The sequence below is a fragment of the Podarcis tiliguerta genome (assembly GCF_965153285.1).
Source record: "Podarcis tiliguerta genome assembly, chromosome: 10".
Taxonomy (NCBI): domain Eukaryota; kingdom Metazoa; phylum Chordata; class Lepidosauria; order Squamata; family Lacertidae; genus Podarcis; species Podarcis tiliguerta.
Genome location: NC_139543.1, coordinates 42,820,689 through 42,840,322, shown reverse-complemented (window position 1 = coordinate 42,840,322; position 19,634 = coordinate 42,820,689). Strand labels below are relative to the sequence as shown.

Here is a 19,634-nt window from a genome sequence, read left to right as displayed (position 1 = left end):
GTGGCTTTACTGCCAAGGCTAGCGATTCTTTTTAAAAAAAGAATTAAAAGTTATTTTGAGAACTGCATATAAAAGAGAATTTCTAGCTGCAGCAACAAAGCTGCAGCAGCACTAGCAACCTCCTAGGCCACCATCTCCAGAACACCTTGCTCTGCAGGAGCCCTGGCCCTTCCTCAGACCAAGAAAGAGGAGAGGGAGACCTGGAGGCAGTGACACAACCAGTGCTGCTGCTGCATTAGCAGCAACAAAGCAATTGACAAGGAAGGAAGGGAGCAAAAGGAGTAAGCAGGACTCAGGCATCTGCCTTAGGTGGTGTAGTATCTTGCACTGGCCCTGTTAGGAGATGGCATAATTCAAAAGAGCAACCATAAAACAGATACAGAAGGCCACAAGTACACCCCTCCAGATAAAGTGCTAGCATTTGCATAACCCTACTTTCCTCCATAAATCCTCCACATAAACCAGGTGAGATATATCTGGGTAATGTACATACTTGGCATTCTTGGCCTGACTGTGTGCATGGCAGTCTTCCTGATATTTGTATAGTTGTTCAGGCATGACACAGCTGACAGCCAATTTCAATTTTTGCAATGGTTCCTTCAGACGGTCATCCTGAGAAAACACAATCATTAGTGATGCAAGCAGTCTTGCCAACTGATTTATGTATTGCTTCTCAGAGACTGCACAGTTCCCCTTCATCCTGAACCACCTCAAACATTTTTCAACTTCTGAAACAACTTGGATTCGGGGGGGGGGGGGTGAGCTACTGGAAGCCTTTAATTCTGCTTTCATCAAGAATGAAGTTAGCCTATCATATTAGCAATAAGAGCTTGCATTTAATCTTTTAATATGATAAAAATGATAAAGAACCAAAAAATGAGGTTCATGGTTTCTTGCCAAACAAAGCAGAAGTAGTAAATCAAGGTTTGTTCTTGGCTTTGAGCTTGTGCTTCATTTGGAGAGAAAACTATAAGCCCAGGTTCACACATCAAATGACAAGACAATGTCTTGCTTCACAGCACAGCCAGGAGTCAGACAGGAGCAGAGTGCTCTTACTAATTAAATCATGATTTAAAATTAACTCTATTTGACATTACATATATACCACATCAGTGACTTAATTCTACAGAGAACCCAGTCTAGTCCATCTTCTACAGCCCATGCTAAAATATACAACTGCTGCAGTTATGCTTACCTGGACATTGAGGTGCAGTTTCTTCAAACGCTTTATCAGTGTGTCCTTACTGCACGGCACAAAAGCCTCGAGGTGAGAGTATACTCCATTGTGGATGGTAGGACTCAATTCCTGTAACTGCAACTCAATACTGACAAATAAAACAGAAAGTCACAATTAATGAGAAAAATTGGACCACTGCTTCTACTCACTGTTCATAAAAAGGGCATTTATGTTATACAGACAGAGGAACTGCAATACTAGAATTGTTTTCCCCTGCATGCATTAATATAACTGTCATGAGACAAGCCAGAACAGAAGTATAGCCCTTAGAATAGGTATAGATGTGGATTACACAAACAGCTGTGTGCTCTGCATTAAATTGCCCTAGCTACAGGAAACAATTAATACCCATTGTTTCATACATAATGTAGTATATCTCCCACCACATTCAATGTCCCTCCCTTCCACCTGAGATAAAAATTTAGACTAAACTCTTGGGGAGCAGCAATCTCTTTTTGCTGCTATTACTTCATTAAGCACCATGTGATGGATGCTACATCATATGTAAAAATATAGAAGAAGAGTTTGGATTTGATATCCCGCTTTATCACTACCCTAAGGAGTCTCAAAGCAGCTAACATTCTCCTATCCCTTCCTCCCCCACAACAAACACTCTGTGAGGTAAGTGGGGCTGAAAGACTTCTAAGAAGTGTGACTTGCCCAAGGTCACCCAGCAGCTGCATGTGGAGGAGTGGAGACACGAACCCGGTTCACCAGATTATGAGACTACTGCTCTTAACCACTACACCACACTGGCTCTCTATAGCTATCAAATAAACATCTTACGTAGATTAATTCAGAAGTATCAGCTGCCACACTATGATTATGCAAGTTTCCGGACTTGTACAATACAAATTCAGAAGAATTTAAACATACAGTAGTTTTTCCCTTGTAAATCCAAAGATCATCAGCAAATGAACAATACTAATTAAATTTCTATGGGTAACTTAAAGCTTTTCTGTCCTGGACATTGTCATCTGCTCTGCTCCTGGATCTGATCTGTTGGGAAGGGAGGCAGATAAAAGTGCTTCCTCGGAGCGACTGCTCTTAATCGAGGGCAACAAGTGCAAGGCAGCCAGAACCACCACTGACATGGGTAAGGAGCTATAATTCTTCTAGACAGCCAGAACCTGCGCAGACATACTTGTATAACTGTGTTACAAGAACTGCAACTTTAAGAACATGTGCATGCTTTCCCCTCTTCCCTCTCATTCCTTTTTCCTTGTAAGCCTGGTAGTTTTAGACTGTGAACCTGGGAGCAGAGACCATCTTAGTACTGATTTGTGTAAGCTGCTCTTGAGAGCCACTCAGACTAAAGGGTAGGGTATAAGCATCTTAAAATAAAAACAATGAATAAATGAAGTCTGTCTACTTCATGGCCTAGAAATTGATAAGGACAACCATTCTGTTGCATAAGCACAACATTTTCCTCAAAACCAAGGAAACACTTACTCAAGCAAGATATTATTCATGTCCTGTGTGAAGAATTTTTTTCTGCCTTCTTTATCAAAGAGCTTGGCAGCCTAGAAACAGCAATAAAAACACAGGTACTTTGAGTACACTTAATGTCAAAAATCTTCAGCGTTTTATGACACACACACACACACACACACACACACACGTAAAGGTAAATCACCCCTGGACAGTTAAGTCCAGTCAAAGGTGATTATGGGATGCTATGCTCATCTTGCTTTTCAGGTCAAGGGAGCCAGCAGACAGCTTTCCAGGTTATGTGGCCAGCAGGACTAAACCACTTCCGGCACAGCGGAAGACTGTGACGGAAGCCAGAGCATGCACCGAAACACTGTTTACCTTCCCTCTGCAGTGGTACCTATTTATCTACTTGAGCTGGCCTGCTTTCAAACTGCTAGATTGGCAGAAGGTGGGACAGAGCAACGGGAGCTCACGCCATCAAGCGGATTTGAACTGCCAACCTTCCAATCAGCAAGCCCAAGAGGCTCAGTGCTTTAGAATTAGACCACAGTGCCACCTGCATCCACCACACCCACACACCCACACGCAGTTACCCTCTGCTGACTAATCATAAGATGTAACCACCAACAATGTGACAGAGAAGTTGATCCTGCAAAACCTGACCTTAGCTCCCTTTGCAACCATTTCTGTTACAACCATATCCTAGATCAGTTAGTAATGATGTATGCATAATGCATACAAGGATGTATGCATTATCAAATTACTTTGAATAGTTTTTTATTAGGAGATGGTAGGGATAATGTATTGCTGATGTGTGTGTGCGCTTGTGTTTATATGTATTCTAGTTTTACATGCTGTGTTGTGCATCAAAAAAGTATACAAATCAAGTGACTGACATGCCATTTACAGTCTTTTGTAAGAAACAACAAATAGCATCAGAGAAGAAATTGCAGCATTTGCAAGTTTAATACAAACTGTTAATGACACATAACTAGAGGAGAATAAGTCTACCACTCACTCAGTGACACTGAGTTGTTTCCAATGGTGTAAGTCAGCTGATGGAAAATTTCCACCAGCAGAACAGAGAGGGAACAACCTCAGGTGATTCCCCCTCATCCCTACAGCCCCCGCTCTAAATCTGCTCTAAAGGGTAATGGAAGCCCACACAAATAGGTGCAAGGGGGAGGGGGAATAGCTGAAAATTGCTTCCTTCCCCATTTCAGTGACAGAAGCCTTACTGTTAGGAACATAGGAAGCAAGCTTATACCAAGTGAAACCATTGATGCCCCTAGCTCAGTACTGACAACACTGACTAGCTCTCCAGGTTTTCAGGGAGGGGTCTCTCTGCACTACCTTGAGATGGGATTGAACCTGGGAGCTTTTGCAAAGCAGAGGTTCTACCATCGAGCTATGGCCCTTTCCCATTAGCTCAGCCACACCACCAGATTCAAACCAATGTTTCTAGTGTTACTCTTAATACTACAAATATTGCCAGCCTTAATGTTAAGCAATTTGGGTTGTAACAACCCTCTGCAAAATTCAGCACCAAGAAAGCCACACTTACAGTTCTGAGGTCCTCAATGCGCTTCTCTAGGTGTGCTGGAAGACCTTCTGGAAGAGCAGGCACCTGTTTCAGTGTCAAGACCTCAGAGGTATTGGAGGGCTGAGTGACATTTCCATTCTCCCCTGATGGCTCAGATACTGGGCTACCATTGGAAGTGCCATCAAGTAACCTATCCAAGTCAATGTCTCCCAGCATCTCCACGGCAATTTCGGCTTCCTGTAAGAGCTCACGCTCACTTGTGCTGCTAAAAATGGAAAGGACTGGATCTGTGATGATGAGGTTCAAGTCAGATACATCATTTCCACCAGCGGCAGGAGCAGCAGGAACTTTGTTAGGTGTAGAGGTGGTCACTGACACTGTGGGGTTCAAGTTAACTTCTTTCTTCTTAAAGGCTTCCTTCTCCTTCTGAAACTTGCGCAGCATTGCAGCAACTGAAAGAGAGTCCTTGTACAGCTTTTTCTTTTTCTTTTCAGATTTGTGTGAATTTAAGGCCATTACCCTGACAAACAAAACCACACACAGAGAGAGAGAATACATAAGCAGTTAGGAAGAATTAAGTTCACTCAACTTAATTCCCATTTAGTAAATAATCTGGAGTCTAGTTTTAGTTAACATCTCTGTATTCTGCAGTGTATGAGTAACATAACATACACTGAACTAGTAACTTTTCTAACATGAGGAGTTTAGAGTTTTGTGATCTCATATTAGTTGTGACTAATGTGCTCTGGAGGGAAAAATACTGAAGAACTCTTGAATGTGGAAAGTTGAAATTTAATTATGCAATTTTTCCTTTGGTGTCTTACGATCTATTGAGATTTAGCAGTATCATATTTATGTGAACTTTGGGAAAGCACTATTTTAGAAGTGGGGTGTATGGGGTGTTAGGGGATGGGTAGTACCTCTGGTGGCAAACACATTGTGCTCCTTCTGGGGTAGTTTGTCCACCTTTGATCCCTATCCTGCACTCGCTCTCACCTATGGCTCCTAGAAGCTATCAGCATGCAACAGTGGTCACACCCTGAGAACAGTTTAAGTGGCTGAGTAAACTAGGTGAGGGTAGCCAATGGGTCTCAAACACTCAGTGAGTTAGGGACTTCCTTGCATGTGAAGACAGGCTCTGGCAGATTGAGTGGATGAGGCCAAAAGTGGGCCCAACTGTCAAGAAGGTGATTTCTGCACACGGTGCAGATGGAAGTAAGGGACAGATGGGGCTCATCAACATTGGAAGGAAGTAGTGTTAGAAACTGAGATAGAAAAGCTAGGAGCTAAATAGCACCTTAAACCTAGGTTATAGGCAGAACTACTGAATGTCCAGGCAAGCTTTTTAATAACAAGAATACAAAGCTGAAAATGGATGAACTACAGCTAAAATATTATGTTCATTTTTCCCGTGCTCTAGTCCTTCCTATGCCCACTCCCCTAATATTCTTAAGAGGGTCTCTTCTCCAGTCTTCAGATAGAAGTTGAAAGTGGGGAGGCAGAAAAAGCTCCTCCTTTCCTTCCACACCAGAGTTTTAATCTGAAATCTTAGGTGCAGTACTGTGCTCAGAAACTGCTCATGCTAATAAAATTCCCTGTCCCAAAATGCGCCTAGAACAATGGGAGTTTTGAACACTGGAAGGAAGCCCATCTAGGAGAAGCAAAACTCTGGTCTTAAACCACCATTGCCTTATGGGATATCTTCAGCAGAAGAAAAGGCTAAGGAATAAACCCTACACAAAGCTAGAGTGGAGTCTCTAAGATGATGGGAAGGTGCCTTGTATGCCTTCTGGCAATTCCTGCAGCCAGGCTGCTGCCAAATGTATTGCTCTGACTTCATTTGGACCACATCAACACAGCCAAGAGGGGAGTCTTGTCATCTAGGCAGCCCAGACCTTTGAACACACTGCCCAGGCTTGCACCCTGGGAAGGTCACTTCAGTGTTGCTAATGCAGTGGTTAGACTTCACCCCTGGAGGCGCACTCCACTGTCCCTTAAGACAGACAGATGCCAACAAGAAGCTCTAGCCATTCTACTGCTAGGTTTGTGCAGGAAACCAAAGGGGGGTGTTCGCAAAATCCCACCCTTTGTCCTATTCATGACTATGTCCAACTTGATTTTAATTTATTTAAATGAACAGCAGCTCAGAGTAAAAACTAACAGGAGTAATTTAACATTTGCTCTTGGTGCCTCCTCCTCGAGAGGTCCGGAGGGTGACAACAAGAGAACAGGCCTTCTCTGCAGTGGCTCCCCGTCTGTGGAATGCTCTCCGTAGGGAAGTTTGCCTGGCGCCTTCATTATACACCTTTAGGTGCCAGGCAAAATCGTTCCTTTTTATCCAGGCTTTTGGTTGATTTGATTGACATCCTGTGCCCTTTTAAAATGTGTGTGTTGGGTTGCTGCTGTTTTTATTTTGATTATGTATTTTGTGGTTTTATATTCTGATTTTATTCCGTGAGCTGCCCTGAGACCTGGAGGTATAGGGGGGCATATACCGTAAATTCAATAAATAATAATAAATAAATTCACTAAACCAGGATACACTCTTGTAGAAATTAGTGTAATATGCACCCCAACTGCCGAGAAACTTTCATCTTCCGAGGTTTTTTCTCCTTCTCTGCCTCTTCCTCTTTCCGTTTGCGCTTCTTCATGCCATGGTCCTCGCCATCTTTCAGTTTAACTACCTAAACGCCGGGGGGGGGGGGAGCACACCGTTACTTCAATCATGAAATAGCATTCTATTATGGAATTAAGATTGTAAGTGTTTCATTATGGGATCAGAACAAGATCCATGTAATCTTTCCAATAGTCAAATGCTTCTGGAACCTTACAAGTACGGTAAGATGATGACAGCTACCTCCAATTTGCCCTTCCATCATTATTCTTCACTTTACAAGCAAACACTTGTCATATGTAGAGCATAATACCATGCCCATGATCAGCATTTCTGGAGGGGATTAGGATTAGACAGAACGTTCTTCCACTAGCAAACAAGTATGTGATGCTGCTGCCAGAGGCCCCAAAAGCACCCGCAAAAGCTTGTGCAGCGGATGAACTACCACCTACAGTGTTGCTGCCAGCAGTAGCCAGCCAAGGACCCTGAAACAGGGTGTTAATGGGGCAGAGTGGGTTGTCTATGGATCTGTTGCATTTTAAACAGGTCCACTTCTCAGAGAGAAACCCTCTCTGGGCCTCTGTATTGCATGAGCCTGCAACCCCTCACAACTGCCTGCCTTAGTTGTCATGAGCTGGCAAGACTGCAGATACAGTGAAGGATCCACCACTTCATGCTTCCCTGACCCCTCCTAGGATTGCAAAGCTCCAGGGTAATCCTATATATGTCTACACAAAAGTAATACAGAGTTTTCGTGGGACTCTGTGTATATAGGACTGCAGTCAAAGTTACGCATGGGTGGGTTACAGAGATTGCATTACAGCAGCACTGCTGCATCGGCACCAACTCACTATTCTTTTCTAGGCACAATTCAAGGTGCTGATTTTGATCTTCTTTTCATAACCGTTAAAATCAAATGGGGAGAGGCTACAACTCAGCTTTGCTTGCAGAAGATCTCAGGCTCAATCCCTAGCATTTCTGGATGGTAGGACTTCAGGAAGCAACTGTGAAACACTCTTCTTACTAAGAGTAGACAGTTTTGAGCTAGATGGATTAATGATCTGACTCAGTAAATTCAGCTTCACACATTTATCAAGCATCTTCTTAGAATCTTCAAAAGCAAGGGGACATAGAGACAGCCAGCTAAATGAACATAAATATTGTGGTATTTGTATTAAATAGTATGTTTACTTTAATGTGAAAACTGAAATACTTCAACGTAATAAGTGAGGTGCTTTAGAATCTTCACAGCAAACCTGTGACATCTCTAAATTTTTCTTGGAATAAATTATTTACTCACTTTAGATGGTCTATTTTTTTTGCTTTCTGTTAAGTCTTCCTCTTCAGAATCAGATGCTTGCCGGAACTGCAGAGTCCCAGTGTTTATGTAAAACCCTCCATATTTAGTAGTTAAGGATGCAGGTACCAATTCATCATACTGGGAAGGAAATGGAAGGTTTAGGTCAAGAGATCATTACCATTTTGTTAATATGGAAATAATGCATTTGCTATACTGCCATACAATGAACAGGATATTAAGCTAACCAAATACAGTAATAACACCATACTAGTGTGGAGAAAATAACTGCCAGGACTGTAGAACTCACAAAGCATATTAAAAACAGAATAATATTTCGATGAAGGCAATGCTGAGATACTGCAGTGCTGACAACATTATATCCACATACAAAAATAGAATAATCTCAAACCATTACATACATTGGCTGTAACATAGCAGAGCCATGACATAATGTAAAGCTATTAGGGTAAATGTGAAAATTTATATTAACCTATTATCAATGTTTTATAAAGCCAGCTGGAAAACAGAAAATCTCAAGATCCCTCATCAAGTGCCTCTAGCTAATATCAAATGCCATCCTAATTTTTATCATTTACCAGGGCACATTGGCAAGCATCCAAAAACATTAGTGGAACAATTGTTTCTGGCACATTTTGTAAATCATAAAAATTAATCATCTCACTATAATTCCATGTTTAACAGGTAAATGTTGACATTTAACAAGATTTAGCTCACATCATATTCTAGAAACATCATACTAAGTTTGCAATCCTAAACACACTTCCTAGGCAACAAGCCCCATTGAACACAATAGGGTTTCTTTCCAAATAAAATATAGTGTAAACCATTTGCCTTTTAGCTTTTCTCTCAAACCCAGAAGGGGATAATTTTATTTTAAAACATTATATGCTGCTTTTTAACACACAATGATACTCAAGGATAAATTTGATTATTTTAATAGTTTTTATATGAACTACAGAATAAATATAAAACCATTACAACAAAAAATGTAAGTAAACCTTAGCCATAGCTTCCCAAACGAAGGCAGCTGAATACAAGCTGAAATAAAAAGGTCTGCTTACAAACAGAAGACAGAGAACACTTCCTGACATCTATTGGCAGATTGTTCCAAATAGGACCAGAGTCAGACTTTGAGGATGCTCAGCACAGTGCCAAATATGCCACTCCAACACCACCCCAATGAGGGCAGGACTCAGAACTGCTTGTGACAGCAGAAGTGACTGCTGGGCAGCAACGGCACCACTCACTATCCTCCCCTGACCCCAATATATGCTTCAGCCATGGATGGGAGGCAGTGCTTTTGAACAGGAGCCAAATTTGGTCCCTATCCACAGTGACATCCCACTATCTTAAATTAATGAAAATGCAATGTCCCAGCCTTAAATCTATAGCTTTCATAGATCTACAGTGCTACCCAGACTATAGATCTATGAACTCAATAAATTTCATATATCCATGGGCCAGGGCATTACATTCTGGGTAATTTTAAATGATGGGTGGCCACCACAGATGGGAACCAAATTTAGCACTTATTCAAAAGTGGTACTGCTATAAAGCGCCTGAGGGCACAGCCGGGAGGGCAGTGAATGGTGGTGTTGCTGTGTCAGAGCAATGAGGGGCTCCTGGCCAGCACCTGACCTGGCCAACTGCTTTTTCTGGGCCTAGTTCCAAAGGCCAGAACCCCAGCATAAAGGCCTTGCTCTTAGTCACTGATGTTGTAAATTGTTGTGATATAGGCTAAAGCCGGACTGCTAAATGCAACCAGTGTGAGAACTGATATATGAACTAATCCCCCTTTCCACAAAGTAGATTAAAATAGCATGAAGGCATTTGATGTAATTTCATCTCTAAAGTAAAAAAAAGGTTTGCAAAACTGCTAGTGCCTGGAATGGTGATCATAGGCAAACCCCTGAACACTGATTGGAATGATTGAAAGAGGGCAGCATACAAGTGTAACAAATAAATTTTACTCACAGCCTCTGAATTATCAATGAAAGGATCAGTTTCATCATAACCATAGCCTATGTCTATTAGATCCTGAACACGGTCCTTCCGATGCTTGTGGGTCTTTCCACCCTGCAACACAATATTTACAACTTGAAACCACTGAGGTACTGGTGCCAACCAAGTTAATATATGGCAGACACAGGCACTATAGGGCATCGGACAGGGGAAACTTTTGGTGCTACTTCAGTATTGACACAATCCAGCAATTTACAGTATGTTGTTGTTGTTTAGTCGTGTCCGACTCTTCGTGACCCCATGGACCAGAGCACGCCAGGCACTCCTGTCTTCCACTGCCTCCCGCATTTTGGATTTACAGAATAGCAGAAAATAATTTATCTTGCTGCTGCATTCAAGTTCTCAAAATCCACAATCCTCATTCGAAAATATAGGCATGAAAGTTTATACAGTACTAGATAACTCTTATAGTCACAGGTTAACAATTCCAAGCTTAACAGCTCAACAATGACAATTCAATGCCCTCATTCTAGACACGATTTCATTTATGAAAGATTATGATAGGTTAGAGGTTAAGATAGACTAAATAGAGAGTAGTGTCACTGGAGATGGATGAGTAGGATTATGCTGAATAACAAATATTATTTATATCTTCTTCTTCTACAAAAAGTACCCAGAATGATGAAAAATTAAATTAGTCCATTCTCTCAATACAATTTCTTATTTAAAAATGTAATTGACTTTGTTCTGTTTTTCTTTCAGCTGCCCTCCACACTAAGCAAATGGCTGCTGTGCTGGGTGAGCTATAACCCACTATGTCTAACCACAACACACCAAGGCTTTCTAGTTACCAGAACGCCCTGTTGAAATATGTAGCCACCAATTTTATCTTGCTCCCTATGCAAGTAGTCTAACCACTGGGGGCAAGGAGGAGTAAGCATAAAGGGGACTTTGTTTATTGCAACTGGCCCAACATGTCATTGTAATCCCAGAACAACAGTAATGTATCCAGTGGCACTGGAGTTCCATGTGTTGTCTCTCTGTAGCCTCTTTCCATCAAGAAGTAGAACTGCAGCCAAAATCTAACAATATTAACTAAGTTTTATAACACATGTGACACCATGTACTAAATTATATGAGAAATTAAGAAAACTGAATTCTTCAGAATGTACCAAGTGGCTTTAGTAAGAACACCTATAAAATATGAACAGCCAGACTTAGAGCAACATAATAAATCTGTTTACTCACGTATTTTGTTTCCAATTTTTTGGCCAGCATTTCCACTTCACGCCTCTCACGCTCTTCATCATTAAATGGATCTTCAGAAAAAGCAGATTTTATCTAAGGAGAAAACCCCAGAAATCACAGTCATTGTTTAAATTCATATATGCACAATACAAATGAGTAAAGAAGCCACAGAATCAGTACAGTTTATTTTATAAATGCATCTTTGGTGAGGAAGCAGCCTTTACAACAAGTTCAGTTTAACACTGTAACACACCAATACTAGAAACTTTAAAGAAGGGATGCCTTACCTACAGTTTACACCCTCCAACCAAATCTTTCTGACCCTCCAAGATCCCACCAGTCTTAGCAGTGGCAGCAAAAAGAAAAATATTAAAGTAGGCTCCGCACTGTGATGGGCAAAGCCCAGCACCTTGACAAGGATACCTATGAGATTGATTATTTTATAAGCAGAAAGGTGGTAAAATGTGTGGGTGTACCCTGTCTCTGTGTGTGTGTGTGCAAGTGTATCAGCATAGTATGTGAATGCAATAGTGTACATGAAAAAATGTGGGGCCCCAACACCCACTGCTGTCATTTGGCCCCCAAGAGAGCTGGCTGAGAGTGAATGTTGCCCTCAGGCAAAAGAAAAAAAGAAAAAAGAAAAAAAGCAAGCCACCCCTACTTTAAAGTAAATTCTAATGGAATCATTAAGAGTTGCTTTGAAATATGTGTCTCTAAGATCAAGGCATCAGAATAATTAGCTGCCCTTCCCAACTTAGCATATGTATTTAGAAGCATGACGTATGCCAAATAAGTTGGAGTGCTGTCTGCAATGAAGGCAAAGCCATACATTTTATTACATCTGATATAACTTGACCACTTCATTGTCAATGAAATAGCAGTAAGACAGTAAGATGAAATATCTGAAAAATAGCAATTTAATTGTCTATTTGTTCATTAAGTTCCATTGTCAATTTTCTTTTTTTCTACATTCAAGCATTTTGTTTATGAAATTCACTTAGTCAATCAACCAGTGTAAATCAGTCACTTTTCCTAGTCTGCTTGACATGCATATAAAGGTTAAAGTTAGAATTCACCTTCAACAAACTAAAGCAAATTTGCCTACTTTCAGAATCTATTTATGATGATGATAATTAGATTTTTTACTTGCCCTTCACCATAAGGTCTCAGGGTGGCAGCATGAGCAAACCAGGATGCCTCTAAATAATCATGGTTTCTCATTCCATACAAACCAGGAAACTATTGATAGAAGCCCAGCTTCCAGTATGGGGGAAAAATAGTTCTTACAAAATAACAAATCTGTAGCCAACGCACTACAAGACCCATTTGCCTTGTATTTTTATCCTTTTTCTATCAGAGAACTACAATATAATAACTTTTTCATTTGTCATGGCACAAGTTTCAGCAAAAGGTGATGCTTCACCATCCTTTGAAGACCAAGAACTCAAATAATTGGGCTGAAGAATTATATTTCATAGAACTTTCTACACGCCATCTCACAAAACCTCAGAAAAGGTATATTTCTAGAAACAATGTACCAATGTGTCACTGCTAATTTAACAAGAAAATGTATTCTAGAGTTTTGAAGCCCTTCAGAATCAGGAAAGCAGCAACCATCTAAAATAATGAAAAATACACTGTTCTACAAACCAAGGTAGATAAGGGTCAAACAGCAAACCTATCTGCTCATGAAAAAAGATAATCCATTGTTTTGAACTATACAGTTTATAAATGTAAACAAGTTACGTAATCCTCCTGCACATTTCTAAAGGTTAGTGATATGTGGCTAAAGAGGCTGAAGAGGCTGAAGAGGCAACGAAACAAAAGTTGAAACAAATTCAGGTTAGACAAGCCACTGAAGATGGCTTGCTTTAAAACTCAAGTGTTTCTTTCAAACCAGGATCCCCAGTTCACATGCAATGAATCAGGATTCATGATACCTAGAAGTAAATGCTGAACTCCCCACCCCACCATGTGGGGAAAGAAGAGGAATGGGGAGCTCAGTGCACATAGCACTAAACTATGGCTTAGTGTTATGTGCAAGCCAGCCCAATTAGGAGTACCTTTACAAGTAGCACCTAAATGCACTAGCAGTTTTGATGGCCAGTTGACAACGGGAAACATTTCCAGAAATGCACAGTGTTTTGTTTTTTTAAAAAAAGAATTAGAACTAGGTTTTGTATAAGATAGAAAGAGGGAGATAGCAAGAAGCATTTGGAAAAGTAATGTCATAAGGAATTGTCATGGATGTTGGAGGGACAAGAAATTGGGTGGGGGCAGTTGCAAATTTCACATGCGTTTGGTAGGGACAAGGTGACAATTCGCTGTAGGACTGAGCTAAGGAATTACCGGTATACTGTTGTAAAATTCTGGCACTCTCATTTTATATATAACCAATCCAAGCACCGAGATCTAAAGAACTTTGCCTGCTAACAATAATGTGCCAACAATGTAATCTATCCTGCCATAATATATGTGGGGTTGGTAATGTGCCACTTGGAGAGCCCAGTTGTTGAGAATTATCTTTGTCGCATTTTAGTATTTAAGAAAGAAAAAATTATCAGAGTGGGATATATACAGAGTATATGTAAAAGTACACTGTCAAAAGATCAATCTGTTGGCAGGTCTTGATTGAGCTTCAGTGTGTAAGTAGGATAATTTTATAAAATAAAATTTATAGTAAGTCAAATAACAGAGAAATTAAAGTTTAAGCGTGTATTTAAGGAACTTAATTCGGGAACGCAAGGGGAAGATTGGCGGTCTTGTCAAATCTAATCACAAATGGATGTACAAAGCAAGTATTAGTTAAGAATGAATAATTGTTTATTTTGTATTTCTTATTTTGCCTATAATATCTACTTCATATTTCTGTTATAAAGTTTTCAACCAATAAAACATTTAAAAAATAGTTTTTAAGAAAGAAAAATGTGCACTCAAGTTTTCAAAGAATACACACACAGAGCATGAAAATATTGATTCAAAGACAGGGCACTGTTGCAGTCAGAGAGCAGTTTGTGTTCCTTTGCTGTACGACACAATTTACCACATGTGCAAAAGTTTACCCACATGGTGGGGCAGAGATACGTAGGTTGGGTTCACATTACATGCCCTTAAAGTTGGAAGCAGTGGTAAAACTGCTGTGAGTTTTAATTCTGTATTTTATCTTTAATGTATTAATATTTTTGTAAGCCACCTTATGTTATTTCATTACAAAGGCTGGCTGTAATTCAAATAAGAGATTTCTCAACAGAAATGCCACATTGGTAAAAAGACATTGGTTACTGACTACTCTGTGTAAAGCAACTGGTACCCACAACAAATGCAACAACTGGGCATCTGCTGCAGAACACACACACTTATCCAGAGTCACTTTAAACATGCCTGCTGGCTTCCCAAATGTTATTTCTAAATACTGCATCTATTGGCAGGAGACACACAGAAAGAATGCAAGTCCCTGCTCTTACTCCAGAGCAGTGCCATGGAGGCTGTGCACAGCACTCCAGGCTCACATTGTTTACCAAAAGCCAGTGAGAATTACTTCTGATCCAATATCATAAAAGCTGGGCTGGACAGAGACTATAATTCTAAAGATGACAGGTTTGGGTTTTTCTCCAAGTGCTAATTTTAAATCAAGTTCTTATAAATGAGAATAAGTTATATTGCAAAACTGGGATAAAGGGCCTCGTGATTAGAACTTGCATTTTAGAGAAAGCTTTCTGAAAGCTCTTTTTTCCAGGTGAGATGGCAGTCAACTTATGAATTATTATTGTTTTACAACAACAACAACATTCAACATCCAACTCATACATACTTAGGATTCTCATTTGAATGTAAAATATCAATATTGGTAACTGACGGTTTGCAGAGAATTCATGTCATAAAAAAGGTAAGGACCCCTGACAGTTAAGTCCTGTTGCGAATGACTCTGCGGCTGCGGTGCTCAGCTCGCTTTACTAGCCGAGGGAGCTGACGTTTGTCCGCAGACAGTTTTTCCGGGTCATGTGGCCAGCATGACTAAGCCGCTTCTGGTGCAACCACAGCAGCGCACGGAAACACCGTTTACCTTCCCGCCGGAGTGGTACCTCTTTATCGACTTGCACTTTGACGTGCTTTTGAACTGATAGGTTGGCAGGAGCTGGGACCGAGCAACGGGAGCTCACCCCGTTGCGGGGATTCAAACTGCCAACCTTCCGACTGGCAAGTCCTAGGCTCAGTGGTTTAGACCACAACTCCACCCACTTCCCTATTTCATGCCATAGCATGCTCAATTTTTTCATTCAGGCTACATTATTCTAAGTAGAGATAGAAAGTATGTTAGCTTTCAAAACAAAACTATGAGAAGTCCCTTTACTCCCCGTATTCACAAGTTCCTGAGAGTTTGTAGGTTTTATTCAGTTTCATCACAGGTTGATCGATTGAAAACTACATTCCCCAAGTTATTATGCCTGATCATATTTTTAAGAGAGCAGCTGCAGGCGAAGGTCCTGTAAGTGTGTGAGTCAAAGTTATTTACAAAATAAAATGCTCTCTGTGATAGTCAGTAGAATCTAGGAAGCAAGTATAAAAGACTAATCAATTTCAGATGGATTTTTAAAGATTAAAGGTCAATAAACTTTACTGTCCTTGCAGGATGGTCAGGGCTAGATGCATCCAAGGGAACCACTCAACTGAATGGATTGGGGGCTGGGTATCCACACTGTTGTTGTTTTTATTTTTAAGGTAAATTTCAGGTTGGGAATCATTAGGAAAGGGTATGAAAATAAACCTGCCAATATCATTAACACCCTTTCATAATTTTGTGGTGCAACCACCTTTGGAATATTGTGTGCTGCTCTGGTCACAACACCTCAAAAAGAATATTGTAGAGTTGGAAAAGATGCAGAAAAATGGCAACCAAGGGGCTAGAGCAATCCTACTTTAAAGAAAAGATACAAAAGGGGGCTTTGTAGCTTAGGAAAAAAACAGTGGGTATGGGTATACAAGATTATGTATACAAGAAAGCAGACAGGGAGAGGTTTTTGTCCCTCTCATGAAATGCAACTACCCAGGATCATCTAATGAAGTTGAAAGGTGTGTGAGTCAGAAGAGACAAAAGGAAGCATAGTACACAATTTAACTATAGAATTCCCCATAGTATAGATGCACTGATGGCCTCTAGCTTGGATGACTTTAAAAGGGGATTAGACACATTCAAACTGGATACAGCTATCAATGCTTAATTGTTATGATGACTATGTATTACCTCCAGCCGCAGAGGCAGCATGCCTCTGAATGCCAGTTGCTGGGGGAAATGAGTGAAGAGGGCTGTTGCAGCCATGTCCTGCTTGTGTGCTTCCCATAGGCATCTGATTGGCCACTGCAGGAACAAAATGTTGGACTTGGTAGGCCTTTGGTTTGATCCAGACAGGGTCATCTTGTGTTCTTAAGGCTGTGCTTTCAGACATATGGCACATGTGTGGTTTAGCAGATAAGGGTGTTGGACCACAACCATAGTGACCAAATCCCTAGAGTTTGCTACACGACACGCTCCTAACATGACCTAACGTAGCACATAATGGTCCAGTGATAAACAATTAAATACTACATAGGGCATTTCACAATTCCACAAGTGTTCTCTTGCTTTGCCTTCCCACTACTGTGGAAAAGGAAAAGCATAGGTGGATCCAGCTGCACAAAATTCAACAGTGTTTAGGAATATAAGGCTGTGCTTAAACAATTCATTTTTAATTCAGCTAGTTTTATTTCCTTTGTTTCATTAACCTCTCCACATATTCAATATTGTTTCACAATGAGCAAAGATCTGCTGTTCGCATATGGCCAGTGATCCCACACGTGGTCTGTAAAATCATTCATGGGCATTCCTGCATCTGCCTCCAAGAACAACAATTGTCTGTGCCATTTTATATTATCTCTTTTAATAATTAAAATCAAGACCTTCAGTCAACTTTTGGGCAAAGCACTCAGGTAAAAATATGTTATACACTGCCTGGGCGTTTCAATTTAATGTGCTTTGTATGAGAATATTTCAGATTATAGATGTATTTTTTTTAACAAAACACTCAATGATAATTTGCAATACTCCAAGTATGCGGGCCTACAAAGAAGAATAAACTACAGCAAGTGAGAAAGCAGAAAAGCAAAGGGCAAATGGACATGAAATTACTCCTCAGACCATATAAGATTATATTCCATAACGTTAAGAGAGGTACACTTGGTTAAACTGCACAATGCCACCCTTAGGATCCATATAAAGAGGACCAGATTGTATAAGAGAACACAAAAAGTATCAAATTCTTTCTAGTTATGGAATACAAACACAGGCTAATCTTGATAGCAGCCACCTATATGAACATTCTCAGTGGTCAACTAGTAAGCTGAAGGTACTATAGCTCAGATATTTAGCAACACATCCTAAGCACAATTTAATCTTGAATTAGGATCCATTTTCTTCACTCCTAGAAAGATTCACGCAGCCAACACAACACAACCTATGATCTTAACACTGTGCACTGTTAGTTAATTTGCACTCAAGACCAATCCATAAATCCGGGATTATATATTACATCACTCACATAGGTAGACCTTCTTGTGAGTGAAGAAAATGTGGCCCAAAGAAATGTATCAACTGCCGTATTTTTCGCTCTATAAGACGCACCAGACCATAAGACGCACCTAGTTTTTGGAGGAGGAAAACAAGGGAAAAAATATTCTGAATCTCAGAAGCCAGAACAGCAAGAGGGGTTGCTGCACAGCGAAAGCAGCGATCCCTCTTCCTGTTCTGGCTTCTGGGATAGCTGCGCAACCTGCATTCGCTCCATAAGACGCACACACACACTTCCCCTTACTTTTTAGGAGTGAGTCTTATAGAGCAAAAAATACGGTAGCTATTAGATGTTCCTCAGTGTAATAAGGATTGTGAATTATCCACAGCTTTTATCCATTTCTCAGAACTGCACAAACCCTGCATTTCTGTAGATAAGGCTACAACACTGCTTGTAGAACTCAAAATTCACTGTCTCCAAAATGCTATTAAGTGGCAGTTAAAATATTCCACTTTAAGTCTTAGAGAAGGAACCACAATGAGCCATTTAAAGAACCCAAATCTGCACTGGACACCAAACCAAATGCATGTATGGACAAATTACCAGCAGTATAACTAGTATAGACACACAATAGCTTCTTATAGACAAATTACCAGCAGTACAAACAGTGATTAACTGTAATTAGTCTCTGTTTAGGAAGAAGAAATGCTACCATTCCTTCCAATGGACTGGCCATGGCAGTGTTTTATCTAGCATCAACGCTTTGAGAACTCCAGAGAAAAGTAATTAGATAATTTTATGGAACTCATGCAGGTAATTCAGCCTAGTAGCCCTGCCAATTTTAGTTGGAACTTTACAATTAATATTTCCACTAGCTATTCTGAAATATTTTCCTTAGACAAGTTTCTCTAAAGTACAAAGCAACAGAGTCAGAATATCTTCATATACTGGTCTATTTCATAGCAGTCAAATGTGACTGTAATTCATTTTTTTATGCAACGCTGAAAATTCTCTGTCACCCTTTCTTGCAAGAACAAGTACACTAACCCTCAATGCTATCAGCCTCCTACAGAATTGTAAGAGTAAGCCTGATATCTAAGCAACACCAGACTCTGAAGTCTAAAGCAAGGTGTTTTAAAATGTTATAACTAACTTGTCACCAATATATTTAATAGTTACAACCAAGTAATTAGCCTTAATATATACTGACTTCCTTTCTCCTTAGCCACTTTAACTGTTTACAACTAGTTTTAACAAATTAGGCTACTCTCACAAATGTAAGCCATTCTATGGGCTTGTAACAAGGGAACTTCCTGACCTGTGTACAGTTTGAAGTACAATAACCTATACTGGGTTCAGTTTTGTACACGATTGCCACTCTTCCTACACAGACTATGGTACCCTGGCACAGCCATGCAGGTACGTTCATGTAGGGCAGCTTCTTATAGCTCAGTCGTTACAGTCTGAGATTCTTACTCTTCAGGGTAATGGGTTCAAGCCCTACATTGGCCAAATGATTCCTGTATAGCAGGGGGTTGAACTAGATGACCCTCAGGATCCCTTCCAACTCTACGATTCTATGATTGTGCCCTGGCACCACAAAGGTGGCAAGGTTGAATGAACACTCTGGATAAGACCCATGGTGAAATGCTCACAAACACCAAACACCAGAAAATAGAACAGATAATTTATGTAATGCAGGTGAAGAATGTTTCTAAAAGAATTAACTGAAG

At 40.3% G+C, this 19,634-nt stretch overlaps 1 protein-coding gene across 2 annotated transcripts in view; it reads right to left on the bottom strand.

Annotated features, from left to right (window-relative positions):
* Positions 1–19,634, bottom strand: part of UBN2 (ubinuclein 2) — a 42,714-nt gene that overhangs the window by 21,423 nt on the left and 1,657 nt on the right. For both annotated transcript variants that reach the window (XR_014502305.1, XM_083400278.1), the window contains exons 2-9: positions 11,360–11,452; positions 10,124–10,225; positions 8,129–8,266; positions 6,786–6,898; positions 4,236–4,734; positions 2,690–2,760; positions 1,196–1,325; positions 494–612 (exon numbers count right to left, since the gene is read on the bottom strand). Coding sequence is in view for 1 of the 2 variants with exons in the window: in XM_083400278.1 (XP_083256404.1) it covers positions 494–612; positions 1,196–1,325; positions 2,690–2,760; positions 4,236–4,734; positions 6,786–6,898; positions 8,129–8,266; positions 10,124–10,225; positions 11,360–11,452 (1,265 nt within the window). In the remaining variant the exon portion in view is untranslated. The remainder of the gene's footprint in view (positions 1–493; positions 613–1,195; positions 1,326–2,689; positions 2,761–4,235; positions 4,735–6,785; positions 6,899–8,128; positions 8,267–10,123; positions 10,226–11,359; positions 11,453–19,634) is intronic.